This window comes from Maniola jurtina, chromosome 3 (genome assembly GCF_905333055.1).
Source record: "Maniola jurtina chromosome 3, ilManJurt1.1, whole genome shotgun sequence".
NCBI lineage: Eukaryota > Metazoa > Arthropoda > Insecta > Lepidoptera > Nymphalidae > Maniola > Maniola jurtina.
Window position 1 is genome coordinate 13576417 of NC_060031.1, and position 27904 is coordinate 13604320.

The window sequence follows — 27904 nt, forward strand, 5'->3', positions numbered from 1 at the left end:
ATATGAACTAGCAACTAGACAACTAGATATTCGCATTCCTCAAACCAAACCACTGAGCCATAGAGGCTCAATAACCCGCGCATGCCTCTAGCCTTCACTAATAAAACGCAAGCGCTAACTATGTCGATTGTTTACCTACAAAAAATCTTCCCACCATGCTCCGGTCCTAACCAAACCTATGAACCAGCTGTAAACTAGTCAATCTAGAATCGTTTTGTATCAAACAAAGCTTGCACGCACTGCACACGTAAACAAAGATAAAATACAACATTCGAGTCCGCGCGCGCGAGGTTATCGTACGCTTGTTTTGCTGCGAAGCGTGTATTAAATTAGTGCATCGGAATATTTTATTATATTTGTGAAATGGCACCGGTTTCTAACTCGGTTGTTGGTATTGATGATGACCAGCGCTTTGCCCTGATGAAGGTACGTCTTTGTGAATACCTAATTGTACCTAGGTAAGATTATTTATCTGGGGAAATGTGTAAATGACATTGCATTCCGTAGTTTTCCGGTACTGTATTGAATTGTTGCTGCATCGACGTTTTAGCTGCAGACGCAGAATTATTTAAATTTAATTTAATAACAGTCTGTAGATATTATTTTGTTCCGAATAACATTGCAATATTATAAGGCAAATACGCAAGTTTCCTTTTTTAGGGTTCCGTACCTCGAAAGGGAAAAAAGGAACTCTTATAGGATCACTTTACAGTCTGTCTGTCTGTCTGTCCTTTGTTCCGTCTGTCAAGAATAGAATATCAAAATAGAGTACACACTACACACGTACAGAAGGGTTCATGCAGGGTTCCGCACTCGGCTATTTTTCCAACATTTTGCACGATAAATCAAAAACTATTATGCATAAAAATAAATAAAAATCTGTTTTAGAATGTACAGGTAAAGCCCTTTGATATGATACCCCACTTGGAATAGTTATCTTACTTTGAAAATTGAAACACTTTTTTTTTAATGATGTAACCACAAATTTGCGGTTTTCAGATTTATTCCTGTACTTGTGCTATAATACCTACCTACCTGCCAAATTTCATGATTCTAGGTCAATGGGAAGTACCTTATAGGTTTCTTGACAGACACGACGGACGGACGGATGGACGGACGGACGGACAGACAGACAGACGGACAGACAGACAACAAAGTGATCCTATAAGGGTTCCGTTTTTCCTTTTGAGGGACGGAACCCTAAAAAGGAGCTAAAATCGAATCTGAATCAAAGTAGTGTGATAGTACCTTAGTAGTTAGGCGCCCCGGGGTCAATGCCCCGCCGTAGGTGTGGCCTTGACCTTGAGTTTTGCACGCTATACATTGCGGGTTTCAAAAATACTAAATCACTAATAAAACTACGAGTAATAAGGCAATTAGTATTGTCGATTGGGTCTAGGTAGTAATAAGAGCGCTAAGTTTTTATTAGCTTTCCAATTACACCCTGTATACGTACGAAAGATTATTATGAGATTATCATCATCAAAAAATAATTAAATTGATTTCGAAATCATTTCATATCCTACTTACGTGGAAACTTTCTATCTATCTTGATTGTACCTATCTATCATATGGGAATAACAAAAATAGCAGTAGGTAATAATTACCTAAATACCTACTAGAATATAATTAGAATAGGCATAACCTTTACGTCTCTATGGAGTGTAGGCACTGATGGCTGGCAAAATTGAACAACAAAATATAATTCGTCGAAAAAATATCACTTTAATATTACTAGGTTACCCAACAATTTGGTAATCCCAGGACATAAGTAAATTATTAAAACAGGATAAGGATTATAGTTTTAGGTGTGAGCATACGAGTTTTTGTGTGGAATAATATGTAGTCAGAATTATATTAAATGTTTTAATCCTATAAGCACACAAAATATTATTATAATTTTTAATTTGTTTTATTGAACTTAAAGAAAGTAAATGTCATTATTTTTGCTACATTCAGTGACACAAAAACCAATTATATAACTACATGTGCAAAAGTATGCATGTAGGTATACTACATAGTTACATCATAATTTAAATGTTTTTATTTATTTATTTAGTATATAAATTCATTATTTCTGTTACATTCACTACCAATTATATAAAATTATTACATATGCAAAAAGTATGTATGTATACTACAAACATTATAATTTAAATGTTTAATTTATTTATTGAGCATAAGTAAGTATATTTATTCTTATGTATGTACCTACTACCTATTATATAAAAGTATAAAATAAAACATTAAGTAAGTCGTTGACTTGAGATTGAGACCTTTATAATATCTGTATTTTTAGCACCGGCGGATATAATGTGTAACAAAAAATACCAAGTTACCTAACTATTTCAAGTTTAATAGAGAAGTTTAAGAATTAATTCAATATTATTTTATTTTTAGAGAACACAAAACAGACCTCTTTATGTAGCGTAGGTAGGTTCAGTTTTTACATCACAAATACCATACGTGACTTTGTTGCGATTGCTTGGTTTATTTATTCACTAAGTAATTTTTATGATGTTGTGTTATATGTATATAATCACATCATATTATGAAAATCATAATATAACAATGTAGCTCGTAATAAAAATTAAATAAAATCTTAAGTTATTTTTTATAGCTTGTAATAACCTAGGGACTTGCTACGTGCAATTATAGGTTTGGCATATTTATTACATACAACATAGTTCGCAAGCTAGTTTGTAATTAAAAAACTTGTAACTTTAATGTTAAAATTAATTTTTTTTCTTGAGGTATAGGTTTTAAAGTACGATTCGCCAATTTACTTTACAGCTGATTTTCAGGAATTCCCGTATAATTTTGAACAAAATATTATTTTAAATACATAGTATATATAAAAAACTTGTCCTAAACATAACTAGAAAATCTTATGCCCATTTTCCACGGTATTAATTATTCTTAAATTGGGTTATGAAATCTGCCTCTCACTTAGCCTTAATGCACATATTGCGTTGAGCGCCCATCTCTACGTTCATACTTATTATGTATCATTTAAATTAGGAAACTTAAAGTTAGGAAGGCATTTATTTCTGTAAACAGAATTCGGGATCTTTAACCAAATCGAATATTCCTTAGCAAGCTCATCAAAAATAGGCGCCTTGTTAGTTGTTATCACATTTGTTTTCTCATTGTACTTAATTTGTATTGTAAGTGTAACACAACACTACCTATTTGTAAACCAGTAACTGCGTTACAACAGCGGCACCCAACAATGCTCCCAATCTTGGTATCTGACGCCTGTGTCGCCTTTCATGGCCGACAATTGTCGCTGATGCGTTGCGAATAATAATCGTTATAATATTGCGCATTAGATCTGCTTATAGAACATCAAACATATTATGTGTCCTCCTTCATATTTTTTTGTATTATTTGTGACTTCCTTCAAACATCTATTATAACGTAAAACGCTATGTTACTTACTTCCTGAATGAGTGTTTTTTTTGGTCTGGGACTGTAATGTTCTAACTAATATTGGAGACACTGCCGAAGACTTACCTATTTTTAGGCTTTTTCGTCAAACCATTTGTATCTTTAGCCACACTGAGTCTAGCAATGACACTAAAGGCTTACTTATGTATCTCCTATTATAAACAAAAGGAAATAGAAAACATACGTCTAAGTAGTACCAACCTAATTACTTATAACATTACGAAGTCGGGATACAAAACTTGAATATGCAACCAACACTTTCCCTACTTAGGTATTTCAACTTTCCATTTTCTTTAGATATCCTAATTCCTACTAATGTTGCCCGCAATTTACTTTACAAAGATACGTGGTAGATATCTTTCAAAATTACGTACATTAAAATAACATTAGCAACAAACATTTTTTTTATTTTCTCCTATTCTTTAGGCTCCGTCGAACGGTAGCCGTTCGGAGAGGAGACACTAGCTATTACCACAGTTTAACCTTTTCAAAAATGCACAGTTCATATTTATAAATAGGTAGGTATAATATTTTATGTAGTTTTTCAAAACTAAAAAATATTATTTTTGGAAAAATTAATACATATGAATAATAATTTATCTAACTACTTACTAGGTATAAAATAAGTTAATGGTGTTGTTAGGTACCTATGTAATTTGTCATTGTTGGCCATAATATTTTTTTTTTAAATCGTGGCCATGGACGTGTGTTTCCGCCGTTGAAATATATGATTGTATGTTAATATTTGTGTATTAAAAAATAATTACTGTCGCGTACTAAATAGGTACATGGGTTGTGGGTACCTATCTTAACTTTAGAGGGAAATATATATTTTTGTCACATTCCTGTTATTGAAAATATTAAATTGTTTGTTAATTTTTAGTACGATATTTTTTAAATGTAATTAACTAGATACCCATTTAATAATATAGTAACTACCTAAGTTGTTGTCCTCAAATTACTTTTATAAAACATGGTATTAACATAGGTACATGATGTCAATGGATTAAACGTTGCACATAATAATATTTCTTTATCCATTAACTTTATCAATTAAAAACAAATTATTACGTTAATGCTCATTTATCACTGTTTTTGTTTTGATTACAAGTACAGAATATGGTATCAGAAACGTAAGTAAGTATTATCTATTTTCAATATTAATTAATTATTATTAGTGGATTGATGGATAATATCTTTCATACCTATCAGTAATTTGCATTGATAAATAAATTAAGACTCTTTAACTTTAAATCTTTGTTCATTGAGTAGATATATTTTTTTTGGACGAAATATAGTGAAGTGAAATGAAATGAAATGATTCTTTATTTTGCGAAATGTGAGTAACAATGATGGTAGGTACATTGACAGGTCCTTGGTCCTTCACATTTTGCCATTTGTGTATGGCGTGCAAAATATATAGTTAGACTATTAATTACAATAAATAACCAATAAAAAATAAGAATATTAATTGAGATTGAAATGACCATAGTGGTAGTAGTAATGATATAAGTAGAGGCATGTATGATACACATTCTTTACTAAGCGGAACCTATGGAAATAAAAAACGCTTTTCTATCCTATTAATCCATATATGCGAGATTTCACAAACTTGTTCGAGAAGTTACTTTGAAACCTGTTTGATAACAGTTAAGGTCAATTGCATTTTGACTGGCAAACAGATGTAAACTTGTTATCATTCTTATGAAACAAATATGTCGACTTTTATGTACCTGCCAAGTACCTAGTTAGTGCTTAAAATTAAATCCTGTATTTATAACATACATAAATTTATTATGATAGGATCTAGTAGAATAAAGTTGAAAACTAAAACCCGACTGCGATCGTCTTAATAAACGCTGAAATATTAGAGTTAAATTGTTTTTCTGTCGCTTGGTATATTTTAATGTTACTGTACATTTATATACATGAGCTTAGAATTTTCTACTCTTTTATTTTACATCCCACTCGATACAATAGCAAAACAAAAAAATAATTTTTCGAGACCTCTTTTTTTGATGTAACATCCGTTAGGCCAATTTTTTTCGTATAAAATATAACCTATGTCACCCAGACCTTTACAATGAGTCAATTGACACCTCATTCATCAAAATTGGCTCAGTAGTTTATGCACTACGATGAAACACACAGAATCTGGATACAAACATAAATACATACATACATAGACTGCTAAAATCGTAACCCTTCTTTTGGCTTTGCCGCAATCGGGTAAAAATGATCTATTGCCGACTAGGTAAGTAGTATTCCGCGGAAGTTTAGTTTTCTACTTTCAACTGTGCGTAAAAATTACACGCACCAATTTTTTTATTGCTTTATTCATTAAGAAGATTTATACTTACTTATTCTTACCAAATATAGTTAGTAGTATTTTATAAAGGCTTCTCTACACTTGTGTACTTATGGTTATGGATCGGAGTAGGTTGTCCAACTTCAAAGTAGTCTTCTGGACTTCCTGTTTCGACAGAATCGACATTTGAACATTTAAATTTTAAGACGGTTATTGCAAATGTGTAATAAGTAACAAAAAAATTACATTTCAATTACATTTTTGCGTGTTACGCGTGTATTAAGTAGTTAAAAATAGCCTTGATAAATAATTTGTTATTACTTTTTTACTAGTGTATGCGAATTTTTGAAAGAAATCCATTTAAATTCTAGTTAATGTAACAAGTTACAATTGAGGCTATTCACCTCATCGTAATTAGGTAATAAAAAAAATGACTTGTTGCTTATGTAATCTTTCGGCCACTAACAGAAATACAAAATGCAATCACAGAAAATAATAATCTGAAGAATGTTGCATTTATATGATTTATCACAGTGTAGGTATAGGTAGGTAGGTACATATTATATCATTTCAAAATCTTACACAACGTGTAATCTGCTATAATTGAGAACTTTTATACGAATTTTACGATTATAGTATCTACATACCTATAGTGGATTAATAAACCTTATCTGGTAGGTAACTCTACTTTCGTTAAATCAAAACGGCAAATGTCAGACTTTTACCCGCAGCCTTTTTAGTTTATTTACATATACATAGATTTAAGTGTAACATACAATAATGATGTGATTGTGTTGAAGTAGGTGAGATAGGTAGTTAGGGGGTTTATTATTTTTTGTTTCATGGTAGTTTTGACGTGAGAATTTCCGCATTAAATTACTGATTACTAAGTAAACTAAAAAAACAATGGGTAACGCTAACGTTATATCACTTGCAAGCTAATGATATCAAAGGTCAAAATAACTTTGAAAACATAATTATAAAAATAATAGATAGGTAGGTACTAGGTAGTACATCATAACATAGTTCAGAGTCCAAACAAAACAATTATTGTCGGTAAAGGCGGTTAAGCTAATTTTTTCAAGCTCTCTCACTCACCATGTAACTATAATTTATTGCTCTAACCTCATTGATCTATTAAATTACTAAATAAATCAACGCGTAATCTATTTTAAAACCTGCAAAATTAATAACTAAACTGACCACTAGTGTGACTAGTAGCCTAGATACTCTACATACTACACTATCGCATAATGGAAATGAGATAGGCACCGATTATTCTCAGCTATATATTTACTTGCGTTTGACTCGATATCTACTTAATTTACCTTCTAAGAAGCAAGATTATCCATACGGCCTACTGTTATACAATATACTATACGAAGATTGACAAATTTTAACATAATATTCGTGAGACATTAATCTGGGTCAAGTGCACAACGACTTCAAGTTCATATATTTGCCCATAACTTCACGTAAACGTATTTATGTAACGTACTGTTTACCCATAAAATTATTATAATATAATAAATCCAGTACAAATATCAAAAAAATGACTCATTAAATTTAATTAAATAAAATTATTTAAAATTATCTTTACAAAATTTTTGATGCATAAAAAAAAAATATTATTGAATGATTATTTTCTAAATTAATATTTATTGCTTTACCAATTGTCAGTTCTGATGATAAGCTTTAAGTATGACTATGTAATAAAGAAAAAATACGTGAATTTGGTTATTAATTATAATATGTGGATTCCAGGTCAAGTGTGTGCCTAAAGTTCGAGGTCACACAAGATGCCGATGCCGGCTTGTCGGCATCAAGCAAAAAGTGGGACTGCTATTTTATATGAGTTAAATTTTTTAAAGAAATAAAATATTTCCGATTATATAGGACTCTCATAAGAATTTAAATCGTACAGTAGTAATAAATTTTAACAAATTACGAAAAAATACAAATGGATAAATAATTGCATACATATGCGTTTTTATATTTCAAGAAGATAAAGAATTGATTGCGAAACCATTTGAATAATAATTTATTATTTGAAATGTCAATTTCGATATTTAGGTACTTATACTTAATTTAAAAAATAAAATAAAACTGTAGTAACTGGTCGTTTTGTAACTCCAAATCAATTTATATTCATTTAGAGACAGCCATTAACATGCAAATATTGCCAATATTAATTGTCAGATATTGCAATAAAATTTTGAATTCGCTGCATCCCACGGTTTGCTATAAACCATTCTTTATGCATATACAATGCAATTACAATTGTTAGGTAGATTGCGAGTGAAAACTCGAGATTGAATAAGTTTGTTATTGAACTATCCATCTTTTTTATATTTATATTACGAGATACGTGCGTGATTTCGTTGGCATGGATATAGTAGGGTTTTTAAGTAATGTTGTTGGTTTTCTGAGAAACCAAGTAAGTCTCTATCTACGCCCATCTCTGCGATGTTAGCTATTTCTGTACCGAAGTTAGTCAAAGGGCCATGAAAAGGTAAGGGACAGACAGACAAAGTTAAAATGGTGAGTAAGGTCTCATTTTGAACGGACTATAAAAATTTAGTCAAGAGTATGGCAATTTTAAAAGTAGAAATAATGTATGGGATAAATTAATTACAAATAGGTAGGACCTTACAACGACATGAATTCTGTATGAAACGTGTTGGTATTAAAATGTGGCCAAGTCATAAAGCAAACCACAGTACAGTAAACTGTTACGGAATATTTCTGCGGCGTCCAACCATATCGCAAGTGTCTTTGAAGTCGGTACCTACCAACCTACGTGTTGCAATATTTTTGTCATCGCTCATCTAGTGGCAGTGAGGGGACCAAACGCTTCATATTTTGCAATACAGTCCTACAGTGTACTCTTTTACTTACAATAAGCAGTAGAAAACTCAACAGAAAGTCCAATAATGGTTGGAGCATATGATGTTAAAATGGACCTAAGGCAAATAAACCACCAAAAATAATAGAACTAAAAATATTTTCACATTTTGCGAGACAGACATAAAGTGCACTGTCACTGAGAACTACAAGCAGTAGGTAGGTGAAAAACCAACAGAAAGTCAAAAAATGATTGGAGCAAATCACAATTGACCTAGGGCAGACAAGCCTCCCAATAGTACAATAGAGTTAACGATTTATTAGGCACTAGAGCTGTGTGCCCGCTGAAATTTCCTATCATCCACTGTTCAACCCCCTTTGGCTCGGTTTACATTTAGCACTGAGCCGAAATGAAATACTGTTTGAAAGAATTCGCGTGATTGCTCGCATTCACAATTTTTTTGAGTAGAAATTTATGCTTTAGTGCAATAATACAGGTCAATGTGCTAAGTAAAAATTCACAATTTCGCTTCTTAGCCTTAGGGGATGAATTTTCAAAAATCCTTTCTTATTTCATCTATATTACATAAGCAAAATCTTAAATCTTGTGCAAAATTTCATGCTTCTAGAGTCTAGACCCACCGGTTCAAGCTGTACGTTGTCTGCCAGACAGTTGAAGAATTTTATTGAGTAGATAAATTATTATTTCTTAAATTATGAACAATAAGCAATAGAGCCGCCCTTGCACCCTTTGTAAAGTTTATTATGTATCTTGTATTGTTTTCCTGTAATGTGTGTGAGCAATAAGAACTTGTAAATAAATAAAATAATAAAATAATTAGTCATGGCTCCTGCAGCCGCACAATAGTTTATAACAGATAAAGCAAATCTTTTTCAGGTCTTAGGGTATGATACGAGTATCTTTGACTTCTTCCTAGTGGGACGTAATATCCTGTATTGTGTCAAACATCAAGTCACCTTATGTACCTACGAAGATTATTATGTATAAAGTAAGCAAGCACAGTAATATGCGCTTATTAAAGTTTCATAAACTATATATAATTTTAGACATTTTAGTTTGAAAACGTACACGTAGTGGGTAGGTAGGTATTATTTTAATTTATTTCATAAATTACCCGTATGACTTCCTGTTAATGTAAACTGTGTAATAATGAAGGATATAATAATTTATAGTTTAGCAGACGATGTCCCTGACTTTATCCACGTGTATTTATTTCTTTTAACAAAATTTACTTTTAATTTAATTTAAATGCCGTGGGAACGCTTTAATTTTCGGGGATGAAAATCTCATCATCATCATGTGTTTATCCTGTATCACACTTTCAATTTCAAAGCCTAACTATTCCTTTAACTATTCCTTTCCTAATCTTAATTGTTTACATATTTATTAAAGTTTCATATCTTATACTTATTGTTAATATTTATGTTAGTCTTTTTATTTAGTGTAGGAAAGCGTATGAAGTGCGTGCGTGTGTGTTTTCATATCTGAGTGTATACCTACATATGTACCTGGGAATATGACCCTAGAGTATCACACTTTAATTATAGTAAAAATTCACGTCAATCCGTTGCGGCATCATTGAAGGGCAAACAAACAAATAAACAAACACTTTCGTATTAGTTTCTAAAAATCTCGAGGGAACCCTTTGATTTACCAGATAAAATGTAGCCTATATGTTACTCTGTATTCTTCCAACATCTCTATGCCAAAAATCAGATGAACAATAGATGAACTATGAATAATAACCCAAAATTGTCGTTGACAATTTTAGATTATTTTTCCCCAAGGTCGAAAATGTTAGAGCAGTTATACATTTCGATTATTTAGCAGTTTTATGCAATGATAAAAATTGTGAGGCACCGGAATTTAATGTGTTTTATATGTACAAATAAGCGGAAACGTTTAAGTGTGGAAGCCAGCCCAGAGAGAAGAAAAGAAAAGAAGAATACCTATCCTATACAAATAATACCTGCGTATCAAGTTGTATTTCGCAGGCCGGTGAAATTAAGCCCAATTTGCATAGCAAAAACTATAAAAGTAGGTAACAAAATATACGACAAATACGTCAAAAGTTTTTCTTACTATAGAACTGTTTAATTAGCTTGTACATGATTGCAAAATACTACTGAGCAAGGCCAAGGTGCAACCGATTGAAATCTCAATGCGCTTGCGCAAGCCAAAGCATGGGTGTGCGTTGGAAAATTTTATGGAACAAATTTTATATAGTTACTTATTAATTTTATTTATCCATAAGGAATATTTACAAATAAGAACGGAAAAAAGACGTAAAAGTGGAAAAGAAAATCATAGTTATAACTTTTCACAAGTAGAAAAAGATCAGAGGGGAAAAGTAAATAGTAAAGTCCGTGCATCTAGTAGAAATATCAAATTTTCTTAATAAAGATTTGTGATTTCATGGAATATTCCATTACTAACATAATAACAACCGATTACAAAAAAAAAACAATAGCTTTAACGCAGTCACGCTTTCAGTGCCTACACATTTAAAACCACTCTCACCTGCAAGTTATGTATCACGTTTTAAAATTTAACTGCATCTTTAATTATTTTATGATCTGCATCTTGTCGAGATAGGAAACATCATAAAACTGCAACATAACCGTACGTATCTATCGGATTGAACTTTCTCCATTTATTATTATGACACGCAGATTGAACACCTGACTACTACATGTGTTATGTAGTTATACTATAACGGATTTATGATTATTATAGAATAGTTAAACTCCAATGATAATTACGTTGATGGTTATGATGATGATCATTAAAGCAGCGTGAGTCATTCTGATTTATTTTTTGTGTGGTGAGAACTTAATGTTTAGTGGGGTTTTTTTGCTTCAGTTTTTTGATAAGTTTTTCCTCTTCGAACTAACATTCTTAATGCTTGAGAATTAAATCTTAGGAAATAAGAGCAAAAACACAGAAAAAATCTAATTCAACTTCATACTAATAATATCAATTCATATTCGCGGCAAAAAGGACCTAGTCATATCATGTAAAACCCAATATAAGTATAATTATGTGTACTTAATTATGTACCTACAATTTGACTAGGTGAATTTTTTTTAATTAAAACGCAATCGCTATTGCAATTTGATTAAAATAATTTAAAAGATAAGGTAAAGATTAAAAAAATTGCTACTTATGTATATCTGAACGGATAAGACGTATAATATGATTTTCAAGTAGAAACAACAATATGTTATGTATACATATATCTATGTTGTATAATAAATACCTAGTACTCATTAAAATGATACGTATAACGAGTCGAAATATTGCGATTTTATTTTGGTAACGGCCATGTGCGTTTTTTTTAAATTTTATTTTAACTCTTCCTATAAATAATTTTATGCGATCTACCTAATCCACAGAGTCAAGAAAAAAAAGCATAATATGAAATCATATTATGCAGATTACTCAACTGTAATTTACGCCTGGCTGCTCAACAAATTATGATCTTCTCGACTATCTACCTACTTTTAAACTATATACCTTCTTAGTTTATAGGGTTTTTAATTTTCCAACACTGTGCTGCCATCTCTAGAAGTCCTTTAAATAATCCCTTCGAAACCTTCCCAATTTTATTATGGTCACCCTATTATGCTGCGTAAATATTATCCCATTCTAAAAATTATATAAATTAATTTGGTACTTAAATTCAAAACTAGCCAAAAAAGTATTACCTACTTAATTAATTTTTTACCGTATAAAATCTATTAACCTATTAATCCTACCAATACGAACATGCGTAACTAATTTATAAGTATGATTTCTGAATCAAACAATTAAAATTAATATTATTTTGCAGTCAAGGTCATCCCAACCTTTGTTTGGATTTCGTCGTAAAAACCCGCCGAAGTCTGCAAAATTACTGGAACAATACCTTTAGCCTTTAGCCACGGTAATATTAATATTACCGTGCTTTAGCTTACAAATATGTTACAAATAATAAGTAGGTATTATTCTGTTTCACATTGATATAGAAGTGGTTGGGTAGGTTACATATAGTATGCGACAGATCTAGATGGCAATCGGGGTGGGGACGCCCCGCACACCCGCACATTCCCTGCGCTACCCCGGTGCAGGTTAGCGAGGCTAAGGGTGACAAATCAACATCGAGCTATGCTGCGCTGTACTGCGCTGTGCTATGTTTGGTCAACTCGCTCGTCTAATATTTTGATGAGGATACAAACAAACTATGCTGTGCTACGCTGCGTAAGGCTACGCTCTGTTTAAAAACGCAGCAGTCTCGAGCGAGGCGCGCTACCCGCCGTGCTGAGCCGCGCTGTGTCGAGCACATAAAATATCCATATCCGCTTCTTCTTCACTTTCATCTTCATCGGATTCAACTATGTCGTAATGTTTACGTTTTTTTGAAAATAAACTCATTTTTGACGAGATAAACGACTACACGAGCTGCTAATTACTTTTATCAACATCAAGCTGTGCTGCGCTTTGCTAAGCAAAGCGCAGCACAGCTTGATGTTGATTGTTAAAAAAACGAAGCTTAAGAAACACAGCACAGCACAGCGCAGTACAGCGCAGCATAGCTCGATTTTGATTTGTCACCCTAACGTGCGGGTGTGCGGGGTGTTTCCCCGCCTCATACCCCAATTGCCATCTCGACCTGTCGTGAATTATAGGTAAGGTAGGTACTTAGGATATTAATTACTTACTTATATTGTTATGTGAACCTAGTTTTCAAAATCCCATGATTTAATTTGTTTTTGTTGAGGTATCAATTAAAAACTAGACTTCGCTAATAAGTAGTCCATACATAGTCCACTATTGTCTTCTATTAATTTCTGCTATTAATTTATCTGCAAGTCAATACCTCTAAGGCTGAGATTTATAAAGCGCACTTTGACTTAGCTTAGACTAATTATTAAGACACTGTTAAAACGAGACAGCGTTATATCACTGGCATAAATCTGTCTCGTTTTAATTGAAACTTAAATCTGAGCAAAGTCAAAGTGCGCTCTATAGATCTCAGCCTAAGGATCGACAGTCGAAACCACTATACCCGACTTCGTAATAAAAACTCTTAAGCTCACTCAATGTGTTCTGGTCACCTCGTGACGCTACTAAGCTTAGTAATATTGTCACGTTGGTACCGGAACCCTGGTTCCGGTACCAACCGGTGGAACTGGTAAATGAAATGAAACTAAAATACCATCTGATAAGTACATTTATTATGTAAATTAAGCACCTTCATTGCTTCAGTTTCACCTTCTCAGTGGCCAGCGCCAACTTGCGTATGTTGCAGAGACAGCCCGCGGATGCTTCCTGCAGGACCGGGTCCTTGGACCCTATCGTCTCCAGCAAAAACTGTACCACCCCAGCCTGGAAAAGAGTAGATCTTCATATTATTTATATCCATATCTCATAGAATTCTTATCTGTGTAATCAACTCCCATCGGCGGTGTTCCCACTAGATTACAACATCGGGGGGACGGACCAACTTATTATTTAACTAAGTAATTATCCTTATTTAAATTGAGTAGATAGGTAGGTTATTTATTACTTAAATTGTGTTGACATAATACCCATATTCTAAGATCGAGGTAAATAGGCTTAGGCACTTGTGTCTCCATAAAAAAAATGATGTTCGTAAACTTTTTATAACACTACCAACCAAATAATAACTTTTTGTTTTTAAACCTTGGAGTTGAATTGTGGGAACTATTTCCAAAGGCGAATAGTTGATCTCGTAATGAGATGACAATTGAGATGAGAGAAAAAAATTCATTCATACGATCCGTCGTCAGTGTTGGGATGGAACCACTGGTACCAACTCGGTGAAGTTTTTTTTAGTTAATTAAGTAACTACTTAGTCAAGTTACAACTTTTCGCCACGGCCTTTAAAATACCTATTCACACGATCTTGTTACAACTAGGTATCACCCATTTAACATCTGTATCGGTAACATTTTTTTGATTATGAATAATTAGTAATCCTTGAATTGTCAGATGTAAGAAGATAACTTAGGTAAACCTGCATAAAACTTGTTCAGATCTTGCGATATACCAAAGAAGGATGTAAAAGGAGTTTGCATTAGGTAACACTCTTAAAATTATAAATGCGAAAGTGTGTCTGTCTGTCTGTCTGCTAAGCTTTCACGGCTCAACCGCTGAACCGATTTTAATGAAATTTTGTACAGACTTAGGATACATTCCGGGGAAGGACATAGGCTACTTTTCATCCCGAAAAAACAAACAGTTCCCGCGGGATTCCTAAATACTCATCCGCTTGATCGATTTGTATGAAATTTGGTACCGAAGTAGCTTGCATCCCTGTTATTGACATCGGCAACTTTTTATCCCGGAATATCAAACAGTTCCCACGGGATCTTTAAAAACCTAAATCCACGCGGACGACGTCGCGGGCATCCTCTAGCAACGATATACAAGATCAGATAAAGTAGTATGCCACGTAATTATTCATCGTATAGGTAGGTAACTACAAGACTTTATTCAGACATTTTCATAATAAGTACCTAGGTACCTACTATATGTTCTTGAAAGTTGTTAACCTGAAATATAATGTAGGTCTATCTTAGCCATTATACCTATTATCATGGTAACTAACATAGATCACTTGAGTTTTTTTTTTTTAACTCTTTATTGAAAAGCTTAGTCACTAAGTGACTATGTCGCTTTATTATTTATAATGTTAGGTACTAAAAAATAAAATCGTTGTTCGTACTCGTTCCCTACTTTCCTAGTTCCCTACTTTTAAAGATAGGGACCAACTAATATTGGTTGCTGTATTCATTCGTCAAAAGATTTTAGATAGTGAATAGAGACAATATGTTGACGAACATAAGTGAGATTTCTAACTTGCTTAACAGTAAATAAATATGTCTAATCAAAGCGACAAGTATTGCAACATGTGTGAAAAGCTATATAGAAAGAACTACAGACCTAATGACCTTATGTATCATTAACAGTTAACTTGAGTAAAAGGTGAGCGTTATGTGTCCTAATTTCTATAGCTTTTCTATAGCTTATAAGGCAACATTGACCCTTAGTCGATGCTTTTATGTGAAGACTCTTAGGTAACTGAACTTTGTTGATCTATACATATAATATATACATATAATAAAATTGTAGAAAAGTGGTGTCTGTACAATGGAAATATATAAAAAAAAGTACCTAGCAGGGGTTGTTATTATATCGATGCCGAACCCGAAATTGTAATTAATTTTTTTTTTTGTCTGTTTGTCTGTGTGTTTGTGCACGCTAATATCAGAAACGGCTTATTCGATTTAGATAGGTTTTCATTAATATATTGTAGTAAGCTTCACTTAACATTTAGTGTTTATTTCATGTCAATCGGTTCATAAATAAAAAAGTTATGTCAATTTAAAGAATCACGGCGAACATTTTTAACGTTCAGAGTACGTACTACACGCCTCGCGCCTGAGCGTCCGTGGGTATATAAAGCGCGCTGAGAGCCGCGCCGCTGCCATAAGGAATGCTGCCCGAAAAGTCACTATTCCACGCGAACGAAGTCGCGGGCACAGCTAGTACATAATAATTTTGTACAAACTTTCCAATCTTGGAGAGACCTTTAGTCGCTTTGTAAAACTAAGTGAACTTCTTGCTTATCAGTCAGATGGTGGAAACTGGTCGATTACGAAAAAGCTGCATCAAGCATTGCTACAATCTCAATTGATGTTATTGGCAGAATTTGTAGGTAGTATTTTTGCTTCAACACTGCATTTTAGCCAATAGCGAGAGAGTGATAGGATTGCGATCACCATACTGTAGCTGTCATTTTTTTTTAAATTATATGTATAGACTAGCGCTTGGCTGCAATCAGACATTCTAGCAAGTAATGATGCAGCCTAAGATGGAGCGCGCTTGCCTAGAAGTTGTCTATTCACTCTTGACCGTAATCAAGCCCCGTGTGACTGTAATATTGATGCAGGTTTTCCAGAAACGACCTAGGGATGACAATCGCTCTGGGAATAATCTGAAAGCCCTTCTATTCATTAGAATAGACAAACCCCGTTGTAAATACCACGAGCTTGCCAGGGGATAATAAAAAGTCTTACCCACTTACCGCATGCATAGTGACGCAGTTAATTGAGTAGAATGAGAGATGGTACAGCGCCAATGCAGTCGATCTGTGGACGTTGGGGTCTCTTGAAGTCATGTAGTTCACCAGCGGAGTGATGGCACCACGCTTCCCGAACTCCTGGCGATTTTGTGCCCATTCGCAGCAGTAGGCGATTGCAACACCCAGGTTGGCTCTCAGGTGATCGTCCGTTGTGCTAACTAGAAAAAAAAACCTTGACTGATAAATTTTTCATTTTCTAGTGCCATCAAAACTGTTTCAAACCTTGACTCAGGAGAATGTATTGGAATCTTAAGACTCGAGTCAGATTAAAAATCGATCTCTATAAATTCGTATAGATCTGCATATTATTCTTGTCAATGTACCTACTTGCCTCATTAAACCTTGACGAAGTGAAGGTGTCATCTTAATGCACTTAGCTCTTTTGAACTTTTGACGCGCCTTTAATAAACTATTATAAATTTCGTAATGCCTTTTCAAAGACCTTATTTTTTATAAGTACATATATAGAGATTACAAAGTATTGCTTAGGTACTATTTTCCTCCAATAATACACCATTGATAAAGTCATTGAATGGTGGACAAATAAAACAAAAGATAATAAGAACTGTTACCCGTTCACGATTTCATAACGCAAATGGTAGACCAATTACTATCATGATTTTACATTTACTAAGTTTCATAAGTTTCTCAAGCAACTATTGCGGTTGCAACAAACATCAGAAATCGCCAAAAAAAAAACAAATTACTGTTACCTGCTAGAATCTAATGAAAATCGGATTTTCTCTATTTACAGTGTGATTCGAAATAAACGAAGTATGAAGTCACTACTACTTAATTTAACAAATAGTTTCCATTTACCAAGTTTCGAAAGCTTCGCTACAACACCATGATCGGAAATCACAGCTAAATTTTCCTGGTCGTGAGCAATAGTAGCGATCGCCGCGCAAACAGCAGATAGAACGTTATGGTCATCAGAGTCCAGTAAATCGACAGCGAGATCTAGAGCTCCGACGAATGATCGCACCATTTCCCCAGAATCTGCCGCATTCTGAACACACGGGCTCAATGCTAGAGCTGCGTTAGTCTGCACCTTTTTAGAGTCGTTCTTAAGCAGTGACCAAATCAATCGAACTCCATCTAATTCATCGATTTCTCTCATGCAGGTCTCTTCTTTAGCACACTCCATGAGGACCAAGGGTACGTTCTCCAGTAACGGTTTATAGGTATTATTTAGATGGTGTACTGTGAACAAAGAATACGTTTTTGTCCACTATAGAAAACTTACCGGCTCTGGAATTCTTCATTATACCGGTATATCATCACCTATCAAAAATAAATTTTAAAACATACTTAACATCGGGATGCCTCCAGAACTTCTTATCTTGTCACGGTTAGGTGGATATTTTGCACACTCCGCAAGTGCACCTGCGACATTCGTCAGAACCCCGTCATTTTCGTCATCCAATAACCTTACAAGAATAGGGACTGCACCAAGGTTGTCAAGCTTTTTAACACTCGCATCACTGTTAGCACATTTCCATAGAGCTCCAGTAACCGCAGCCATTAGAGGTTTGTTAGACCTGTTTGTTGAATCTTGTGCTGCTTCCACTAATAGCTCGAGACCTCCAGCTTCTCGTATCATATCCCTTGTTATAGAGTCACTTGCACATTTGTATATAGCTAAACTGCAGTATGTCTAGAATAAACCATTGAATTCATTAGTTTTAAAGCTATTTTTTACGCGATCTATTTGACATTGACCTTTCAATATACCTTCAAGTCCTTGTCTTCATTTGCCAAATGAATAATCAAATCTTTAACCATCTTTTCGGTCTGTATAGCGAGCTGAAAGGAAGTTTCGTTAGCGCACATTTGTAACAGCCCAACTGCTGGTACCGCTACATCTAAATGAATGGTCTTGAGCAATCGAGCGAGGAGAGGAATTATGCCATACTTTCTCATCGCCTCGCGGTTTCGTTGTGAAGATGACATTGACCACAGAGCCTTTGCTCCGGCTCGTGCTACGTCTAGAAATTGTAGCTCATCTTGGTTGAGTTCCTCCCTCGGTGTGATTAAATATCTGCAAATCAGGAAATAATTTATAAAATGTCTTCTCGTAATTTAACTTCAACAACATCACTAACGACGTAATAATACCATCACCTTTCTTTTATGTCTAACAAATCTATCAATTTTGGAATCCCACCAAACTTTCTACAAAATTTTCTACTTTTACGAATTTTTCCTAAATTAGCAATCGTTTCTGCTGCAAGGATCTGAACATCCCTCGCTGGATCTGACAACAGACCAACAAGTAGAGGAATAGCGCCTAGATCTGTTATCTTCTTTCTTATTTCAATATTTGGAGATATATCTTTGAGCACAGCCAATCCTCCCAAAATACAACACAGATCTCTCGTCTCAAGTAAGTTAACCAAGAGTTCCAGACCTCCGATTTCTTGTATTGCTCTTTGATTTACTTCTATAGTCAAGTCGTGATCCTTTAGACAAGATAACGCTACCATAGTTGCTGTTTGGTTACCAGCTTTCATGTACTTCACCAGTTTCTGGATGTGCCAATATTCTGGGGGGATTTCAGTGGATTTGATGAGATCAGCCCAGTTGTCCTCTGAAGATGAACTGGACGACGGAGAAGAAGCAGAAGTATCAGATCCCTCCGTCACCATTACGATTCGAGGCAGACCAACCGTGTCTTGCCCTCCATCAACACTAAACGTTGAAATATTATCAGCCTCTGCCATGATTCTGGATTAATAGATATAACTTTCCAAAAAATATAGGTATATTGGATTTTTAAACAACAACAAATAAACAATAAACAAGTCGAGCAGTAGGTAATATTGAAAATAGTGATTCGTGAGATCGTGATCGGGATGCAATTCTCGAAACCCTGAAATCTGATGGATCAGTCAAATGGTTAGTCAATACGGTTTCCAGGCAACAATCCAAAAAGTTCCTAGTTTTGTTGAGTTGACTAGGTATTTTGTTTGTTAATTCCATGTTAATTCCATCGATGTGTTAATTCAATTCTGCAAAAAGTTACCAAAAAGAAAACAACCCGATCTTTAATAACTTTAACTTAACTAAGGCAATAATTGATAACGACTTGGCTTCCGATAGCTGGTATTGATTTAACTTTTAGGTCAGCTCTTCCTATTCATTAATTATTATCAAACAGCAGATGTACGAGTATAATTTGAATAATGCATCATTCAAGACGGAAAAATATTGCGACTTCTGGTCGAGATTCAAATCAAATCGTAATACTTTTCTATGACTATACAAAATAAAGTACAAAATATCCATTCCTTAATAATAGTTATTCAATAATACCAATAAATTATAACGATTCCACAATTTTATCGTCGTTATAACTGTTTCCGCCTTTCAGTCAAATTATCACAAGTCGGAAATCACTATAACCAGCAAGTAAGTAATTTAAAAAATTACGTAAAATTAAAATGTTACACACAATACTGTGAATACTCGGTCTAGTCCGACAAGATTGTTTTGGTTATTAAATAACTACAACCTAGTCCTAATATTATTTCTTATATTTAATAGCGTTAAATATTATGTGTGTACCTACTGAAACTAGGACATCTTTAATTTAAAAATGTTTTTAATTTACATTTAGCTGCACAAATTATTGCACAAAAAGTGTCTACTTCCTGAGCACTTATTTCTAGATTCTACTAAAACAACCGTCTACCGAAATTAAATTATGTTCATTGCATAAGAAATTTAAAAAATTATAGTACTTATTAATATAACTTGACTGGTTTTGTGATTGACGATTTGCACAATTACGTAGATAAAATCTAATTTCGAATGAATAATAAATAATCTGTCTCAGACTTAACCTAAATGTAATGTACCTATAGGTACCTATAGTGTTTCATAGAAATTTGAATAATATTTTAATAAAAAAATTGTCATTTGTTACAGTTTCGGAGGAGCGTAAGGGATGTTTTAAATCCAGAACACAATGACCACTTTTTACTAAGATGGCTCCGAGGTAAGACTTTAAACCAACCAGTCTAGTATAGTATAGTATAGTCTAGTATAGATCTAAGCCTAAGTGATCCGGATTGAAGGACCAAAACTGAATGAATCTTAAGTAAATTTTATAAAGCGTAATCATGCAATAGGTATTTTAGCCAACAATGGTAAATGGAAAACTAAAAGATTAAGTATAATCCATATTGATACAGTAGGTACTTTAACCACGAGGTAAAGGCTTTCAAACGTTTGTCGATTTTATAATAGCACACACTAATTATATGTAGGTATTTTAATAGCATTAATAAGATAAAATAAGTTGTAAAATATTAGGTGTGTTAAACTGATCTGGGCCAATTTATACTTAGATACTATCTACTTGAAGTATATTTAATAACTGACCAAGATCAATTATGTTAATTGATCTTGGTTAGTTTTTTTATGTAATGCAAACCATACCTACTTACTTGTTATGTTTTTAAAAGTTTAAAACATATTAGGTAGGTATGTACTCAGAACAAACAGTCTCGAAAAACAACGTGATTGATTTGTATAGGCATATTCGTAAAAGATAAAACCTGTATTAAAGAGGTTAAACAAATTCACCGGTGCAATTAACATTGGCATTGAAAAGTACTTGATGTTCGCTTGTTTTTTATGAGGTAAGAGCCAATGATGTATGGGTGCTTTACTATACAATATTTATATAGGTAGATACGTAACCACCTAGCTGACTCAGTTCAGTTCTGGACCATATAGGTGTTGGCTTTAACATGTATCTTTAGGTACTTACTTATCTGAACTTTTTCCGCGAAGCACTTTATTTTTCAGTGTGAATGTTTTCCATTCCATCCAAAATCTAGTTCCTAGTAAGTATATAGGCATATCCATTATCCATTGGTACATTATGTAGGTATCTATTATCTAGGATTTCGATTTTTGATTTTGCGTTCGTTATATATACCTACTAATGCGTTCGCGATTAACGTTCGAATTGGAACTTTGTGCATGGTACTAACTTCTAACACAGTACCATCAACGAGAAATAGGTGGCGCGCTCGTTCATTGCTACGCAATGGTGAGCAATTAGCTCGTTTCCCATGCACACATATCCATCTACATATATGTAAGTAGGTATATAAGTCTATTTAAAAATAGTAGGCAAGTAATTACTAAACAATAATAACTAACCCGACTTGTTTTAGGTAGCTACCCTGCATAATTAAATTTATTTCGTTTTTTTCAGCCAGACAATGGAATCCAGAAGCGGCCGAAAAAATGCTCAGAGATGTAAGTTACTAAGTTAAATGTACACTATAATAAAATTATTTTACTACATAGATGATCAGCGCGGATTCGTTCGTGTGGATTTAATACTTTTAAAAATCTCGTGCGAACTCTTTGTTTTTTTGGGATAATAAGTAGCTTGTCAGCCTCCGGGATCCAAGCTATCCCTGTACCAAATTTCATCATAACTGATTAACTTTAGATATTTAGATATTCATCGCCCATCGCAGATCTATAGATGAATATCATATAGGACATAGGTATTTTATTAATGTACGAGTAGGTACTTATACCTACTATGCAAAACATAAAATAGTGACAGCACACGAGTAGTGACAGTTCAGGTCAAAACTGCATAATATAAAAGCTCAGCACCATAGAGATAGCTCAGCACCGATTTGTTGCCAATATACAGCAATCTAACGAATCTAACGTAATTTTATCGCTAAGAAATCATACGTAGTCAAAGTGAACTTTATAGTCAAGACTTCTAGATATAGTAACTACTGTTTATGGTGTTTTTGCTACAATAAAATATTATTGTTGTATTTTTGTAGATTTCAATAGAAATTAAATAAATAAACCTTTCGATATTTTTTAATAATAGCGATAGTACTTAACTTTTAATTTAAATTACATCACACCAAGAGGCTGACTACTGGATGGTTTACCTCAGTATTTTTTTATAACGATTTCTTTCGAAGTAAGCATACGGCTAGGCTATTTATATTTATACTAAGTGAAAAAACATAGATTAAAATAATAATTCATATTTTAATTCTCTTTTTCAGTCAATGAAGTGGCGTGAGAAATGGGGCGTGGACACAACACTGGCAACCTGGCAAGCGCCTGAAGTTTTAGAAAAGCACTTCCCTAGTGGCAGTACTGGATTTGACAAAGAAGGATCACCAAGTATGGAATTACCTATTTAAAAAACCGGTCAAGTGTGAATCGGACTCGCACACGAAGGGTTCCATACCATCGTACAAGAAATAACACTTTATAATCCCACACTTAGCCCACCGTATTGACCTAGTGAAACGGAGAAGATCCCGCTGCTGATTTTAATTTTTTTAGTGATGTTTACCACAAAATCATGGTTTTCGGATTTTTTCTTTAGATAATAGGTACTTGTGCTGTAAGACCTACCTACTTTACCTAGGTACCTGCTTTTCATAATTCTTGGGCAACGGGAAGAACCCCATAGGTATTATAGAAGCGGCGTTATTTTGTAGAAGCCCATTGTATAAATATATGTCCATGGTTCATATAAACCCCATAGGTGCCATACAAACGTAGTTTAGCTCTCTTTTCAATCTTTGAGCTCGTAAACTTAAAACTCATTAACCTCAAAACTTCATATTACAGAAATACAGAAATCTGGAAACCACAGACATGATAATGTTATAAAAACAGATAGTTTAATCGTCAGAAAGTGGAAAGCCTAATAGGATTTTGATCGTTCCAGTAATAATAGTTCCGTTCGTGGGTCTGGATGTATGGGGGCTGCTGCACGCGGTGACGCGCACCGACATCATCCGCATGGTGCTCATCCACCTGGAGAACTACCTCGCACTCGGCAGGAAACAGGCGCAGACACATGGGGCCAACGCTCTGAAGGTAAATAGATCATCTTCTTCACGTTAACCTGGTACCTGGTATTATCAGGAAAACCCCGGCTAAGTGCGAGTCAGACTCGCGCACTGAGGGTTCCGTACTCGGGTAGGTATTTTTTCCAACATTTTGCACGCTAAATCAAAAGCACATAAAAATACATAACAAGTGTAAATTAAAAATTTTCAACACCCCCGACAAATCATTTTCAAATAAATAATTATGTATATCTAGGCAACGTCCATCTTGACAGCTTGACATTTGTCAATTGACACTTGAATATTATGAACCTAAGGGTTATCTAACCTTCTTTTCTACAAGAAAACTAGAAAATAGCTGATAACTTTTAAACGGCTGAACCAATTTTTTTGGATTATAGCTAAGAACACTCTCGATCAAGCCACCTTTCAAACAAAAAAAACTAAATTAAAATCGGTTCATTCGTTTAGGCGCTACGATGCCACAGACAGATACACAGATACACAGATACACAGACACACAGATACACAGATACACAGACACACAGATACACACGTCAAACTTATAACACCCCTCTTTTTGGGTCGGGGGTTAAAAATAAATAAAAATCTGTTTTAGAATGTACAGGTGAAGCCCTTTCATATGATACCCCACTTGGTATAGTTATCTTACTGTGAAAATTGAAACACATATTTTTTTTTTTTTTTAAATGATGTAACCACTAATTCGCGGTTTTCAGATTTATTCCTATACTTGTGCTATAAGACCTACCTGCCAAATTTCATGATTCTAGGATTTCTAGGTCAACGGGAAATACTCTATAGGTACTCTACAGATACGACGGACGGACAGACAGACAGACAGACTAGAAAGTGATCCTATAAGGGTTCCGTTTTTCCGTTTGAGGTACGGGACCCTAAAAATCGACCACATTAACCAAACCTCAATTTCCGGATTTCAAAAATGTAAATGGTTTTAGGTGACAGTGGTCTTCGACCTGGAGGGGTTCAGCATGCGCCAGTACGCGTGGAAGCCGGCCGCGGAGCTGGTGTTCACGCTGCTGCAGATCTACGAGGCCAACTACCCCGAGATACTGAAGATTTGCTTCATTGTTAATGGTGAGAACAAGACAATCTCAACGACTATCATCATCATCATCATCAATCGATAAACGCCCACGTGCAGGGACTTCACACGCCACGTGAAAGCCCCTACAAGAGACCTACTTCTATCCAGCTATCGGTTAAAGCCACGGTCTACGGATATCCTAAAATAAGGATGGTTCTTGTCGAAGCACTTTGTTCACTGGTTTGTTCTTGGAACACTTCATAAAGAATAAAAATACCTCAAATGGCTAAGAAAAAATGTGAATATCGAATCAACCAATCAAAGGGCAGCATTTGTCGTCAATTACGATGAATACGTTTTTCTTACACAATCCGGGGCCAGGTTTCATTAGAAAGGCAACAATGCGAAGATGGTTAAGGACCAATTTATGATAATCATATTGTCTCATTTCAGCCCCAAAAGTATTCTCGCTGGCGTTCAACGTGATAAAGAAGTTCATGCATGAGTACACGATATCCAAGATCCGCATCTACGGCAGCGACCCCAAGAAGTGGCAACCTCAGATACTCACCGTGATCGATAAGGAGACGCTACCGCAACATTATGGAGGCAGCATGGTGGACGAAAATGGAGACCCCAGATGCAGTTCTCTTGTAAGTGTCCATGTCTTGCTGTAAAATGTACGACACCGATCGTCTTCTGAAGTATCACAGCACGCTGCGTTGGTTCAAATAGGGTAGGTATGATGGTAATACGCTTATGCAACAATACGTAGCCACTACGCCAGCGACCCCGAAAGAAGTGGCAACCTTAGATACTCACCGTGATCGACAAGGCGACGCTGCCCCAGCACTATTGAGGAAGTAGGTATGGTAGACGACAATGGCGATCCCAGATGCAGTTCTCTTGTAAGTGTCCATGTCTTGCTGTAAAATGTTTGACGCCTTCTTCAGCTGAAGTATCACAGCACGCTGCGTCAGTTCAATGTATTTAAAGTTTGCATTTAAGAATTATAAAGGGTAGGTATGATGGTCAAAAGCTCATGCAACAATACGTACCTACACGATATTTAAGATCTGCATCTACGCCAGCGACCCCGAAAGAAGTGGCAACCTCAGATACTCACCGTGATCGACAAGGCGACGCTGCCCCAGCTCTATTGAGGAAGTAGGTATGGCAGACGACAATGGCGATCCCAGATGCAGTTCTCTTGTAAGTGTCCATGTCTTGCTGTAAAATGTTTGACGCCTTCTTCAGCTGAAGTATCACAGCACGCTGCGTCAGTTCAATGTATTTAAAGTTTGCATTTAAGAATTATAAGGGGTAGGGATGGTCAAAAGCTCATGCAACAATACACAATACTACACGATATTTAAGAACTGCATCTACACCAGCGAACCCAAAAGAAGTGGCAACCTCAAATGCTCACAGTGATCGACAAGGCGACGCTGCCCCAGCACTATTGAGGAAGTATAGTGGACGAAAATGGAGATCCCAGATACAGTTCTCTTGTAAGTGTCCATGCTTCCTGTACAATGTACGACAGCGATCGTCTCCTGAAGTATCACAGCACGCTGCGTCAGTTCAATCTATTGATATTTCTATATTCTTGCAGGTGAAGCCCGGCGGGAAAGTGCCAAAGAAATACTACGCGCGAAACGTGATGAACGAGTCAAAGAAGGAATATACGAAAGTGACCGTCAAGACCGGCGAGAAGCACTGCGTTGATCTCTTGTGTGCAGATGGCGACAGTGTCTTAAAGTAAGTCTTTGAGCCCTTACTTTCCACTTCCTGTTATTCCAGAGGCTAAATTACGATAAAAGGGGTTTGGTCTGGTTGGAGGCTACAACCGCCATCACGTTAATAATCTATCGTCCGGCAAAGCCGTGCGGCCAAGCGATTGCATTTCGGTACAAAATTAATAAGGGGTATGCAATAAGTTTTAATAAAAAACTACCATTCACCTTCAGAGTTAGCCCGCTCCCACTAGACTGCATCAACACTTACCACCAGGTGAGATGGCTAACTTGTAATCAAATCAAAGAATCAGTGTTTCTCATCCCTTTATTTTATTTCTAGATGGGAATTTGGGGTAGACCACCACGACATCAAGTTCTCGATAAAGAGGCGAGATCAGGACGGGAACGAAACCATAGTCCACGGACCGCGGAAGGTGCCCGAGGGACCCGTGGACGTCGGCGTTCTCTCTGTCAGTGGACCCGCTACTTGTACGTATTCCTTGATTGCTTACTAATGGCGGTTATACATCGAAAACCGTGGATTTGTGATAACATCACAAAAAACTTAAAGTACGATGATGACGGATCCCTTCGCATGCAAATCCGACTCACACTTAACTATTTTTAGGGTTCCGTACCACAAAAGGAAAAACGGAACCCTTATAGGATCACTTTGTTGTCCGTCTGTCTATCTATCCGTCCGTCCGTCGTGTCTGTCAAGAAAACCAATAGGGTACATCCCGTTGACCTAGAATCATGGGTAGGTAGGTAGGAAAACTGGATTTGTGGTTACATCATTAAAAAAAAAACGCTACACCTCTGCTACACTCCACGTTGTATGTGTGTTGCGTTAAAAAACGCACCCTAGATGTATGTTTAAGCTAAGCATAAAAATTATTTATTTAGCGATAATTTTCTTTCCAGACTCCATAATATTCGACAACAAGAGCTCCTTCCTTCGCAACAAGAAGGTGTACTATGACGTCATCATCTCTATTCCGGAGCGCGACCTCAACATGAGCGACGACCCCGAGGACGTCGTCCCCACCAGCACTGCGGCCGAAGCCTCGTGATCTACCATAGATAAATAGTGGATACAGTGCATACATTTTGAGATCTCACTCACCATTTTAGCTCTATGTAACAACTGTCATATGAAAAGTACGATTTTTGCATGGATTTAGCAAGTGATAATCACTAGTAGGCATATAATACTTCTATATTTTGTCCTTAGGCCGCGGATACACCAAAAGCGGCATTTACATTACAAAAATAGTTTCACGACATCAATTTCATTACCATGTATCACGAAATTAGACGTTTACACGTGCAGTTGATAGTGAAATTAATGTCGTGAAACTAATTTCGTGCCAAATGTAAATTCCGCTATAGTTTTACTCACGTAAGTAGGTAGCTCAAGTACTTACATGGAAACTAATTTCGTGCCAAATGTAAATTCC

At 35.1% G+C, this 27904-nt stretch overlaps 2 protein-coding genes across 2 annotated transcripts; one reads left to right on the forward strand and one right to left on the reverse strand.

The window, feature by feature from the left end:
- Positions 1-156: 156 nt before the first annotated feature.
- Positions 157-27888, forward strand: LOC123880975 (SEC14-like protein 2). The gene is made up of 10 exons (XM_045929433.1): positions 157-426; positions 20704-20773; positions 22004-22047; positions 22836-22956; positions 23513-23664; positions 24617-24755; positions 25159-25358; positions 26321-26466; positions 26785-26933; positions 27369-27888. Exons 1-10 carry the CDS (start codon positions 364-366, stop codon positions 27515-27517), a joined length of 1233 nt encoding a protein of 410 aa, XP_045785389.1. The 5' UTR covers positions 157-363; the 3' UTR covers positions 27518-27888.
- Positions 13832-19658, reverse strand: LOC123880971 (armadillo repeat-containing protein gudu). Its single transcript, XM_045929428.1, has 6 exons — positions 18898-19658; positions 18508-18814; positions 18085-18430; positions 17593-17976; positions 16717-16931; positions 13832-13991 (listed from the first exon to the last, which is right to left on the reverse strand). Exons 1-6 carry the CDS (start codon positions 19494-19496, stop codon positions 13860-13862), a joined length of 1983 nt encoding a protein of 660 aa, XP_045785384.1. The 5' UTR covers positions 19497-19658; the 3' UTR covers positions 13832-13859.
- Positions 27889-27904: the final 16 nt, after the last annotated feature.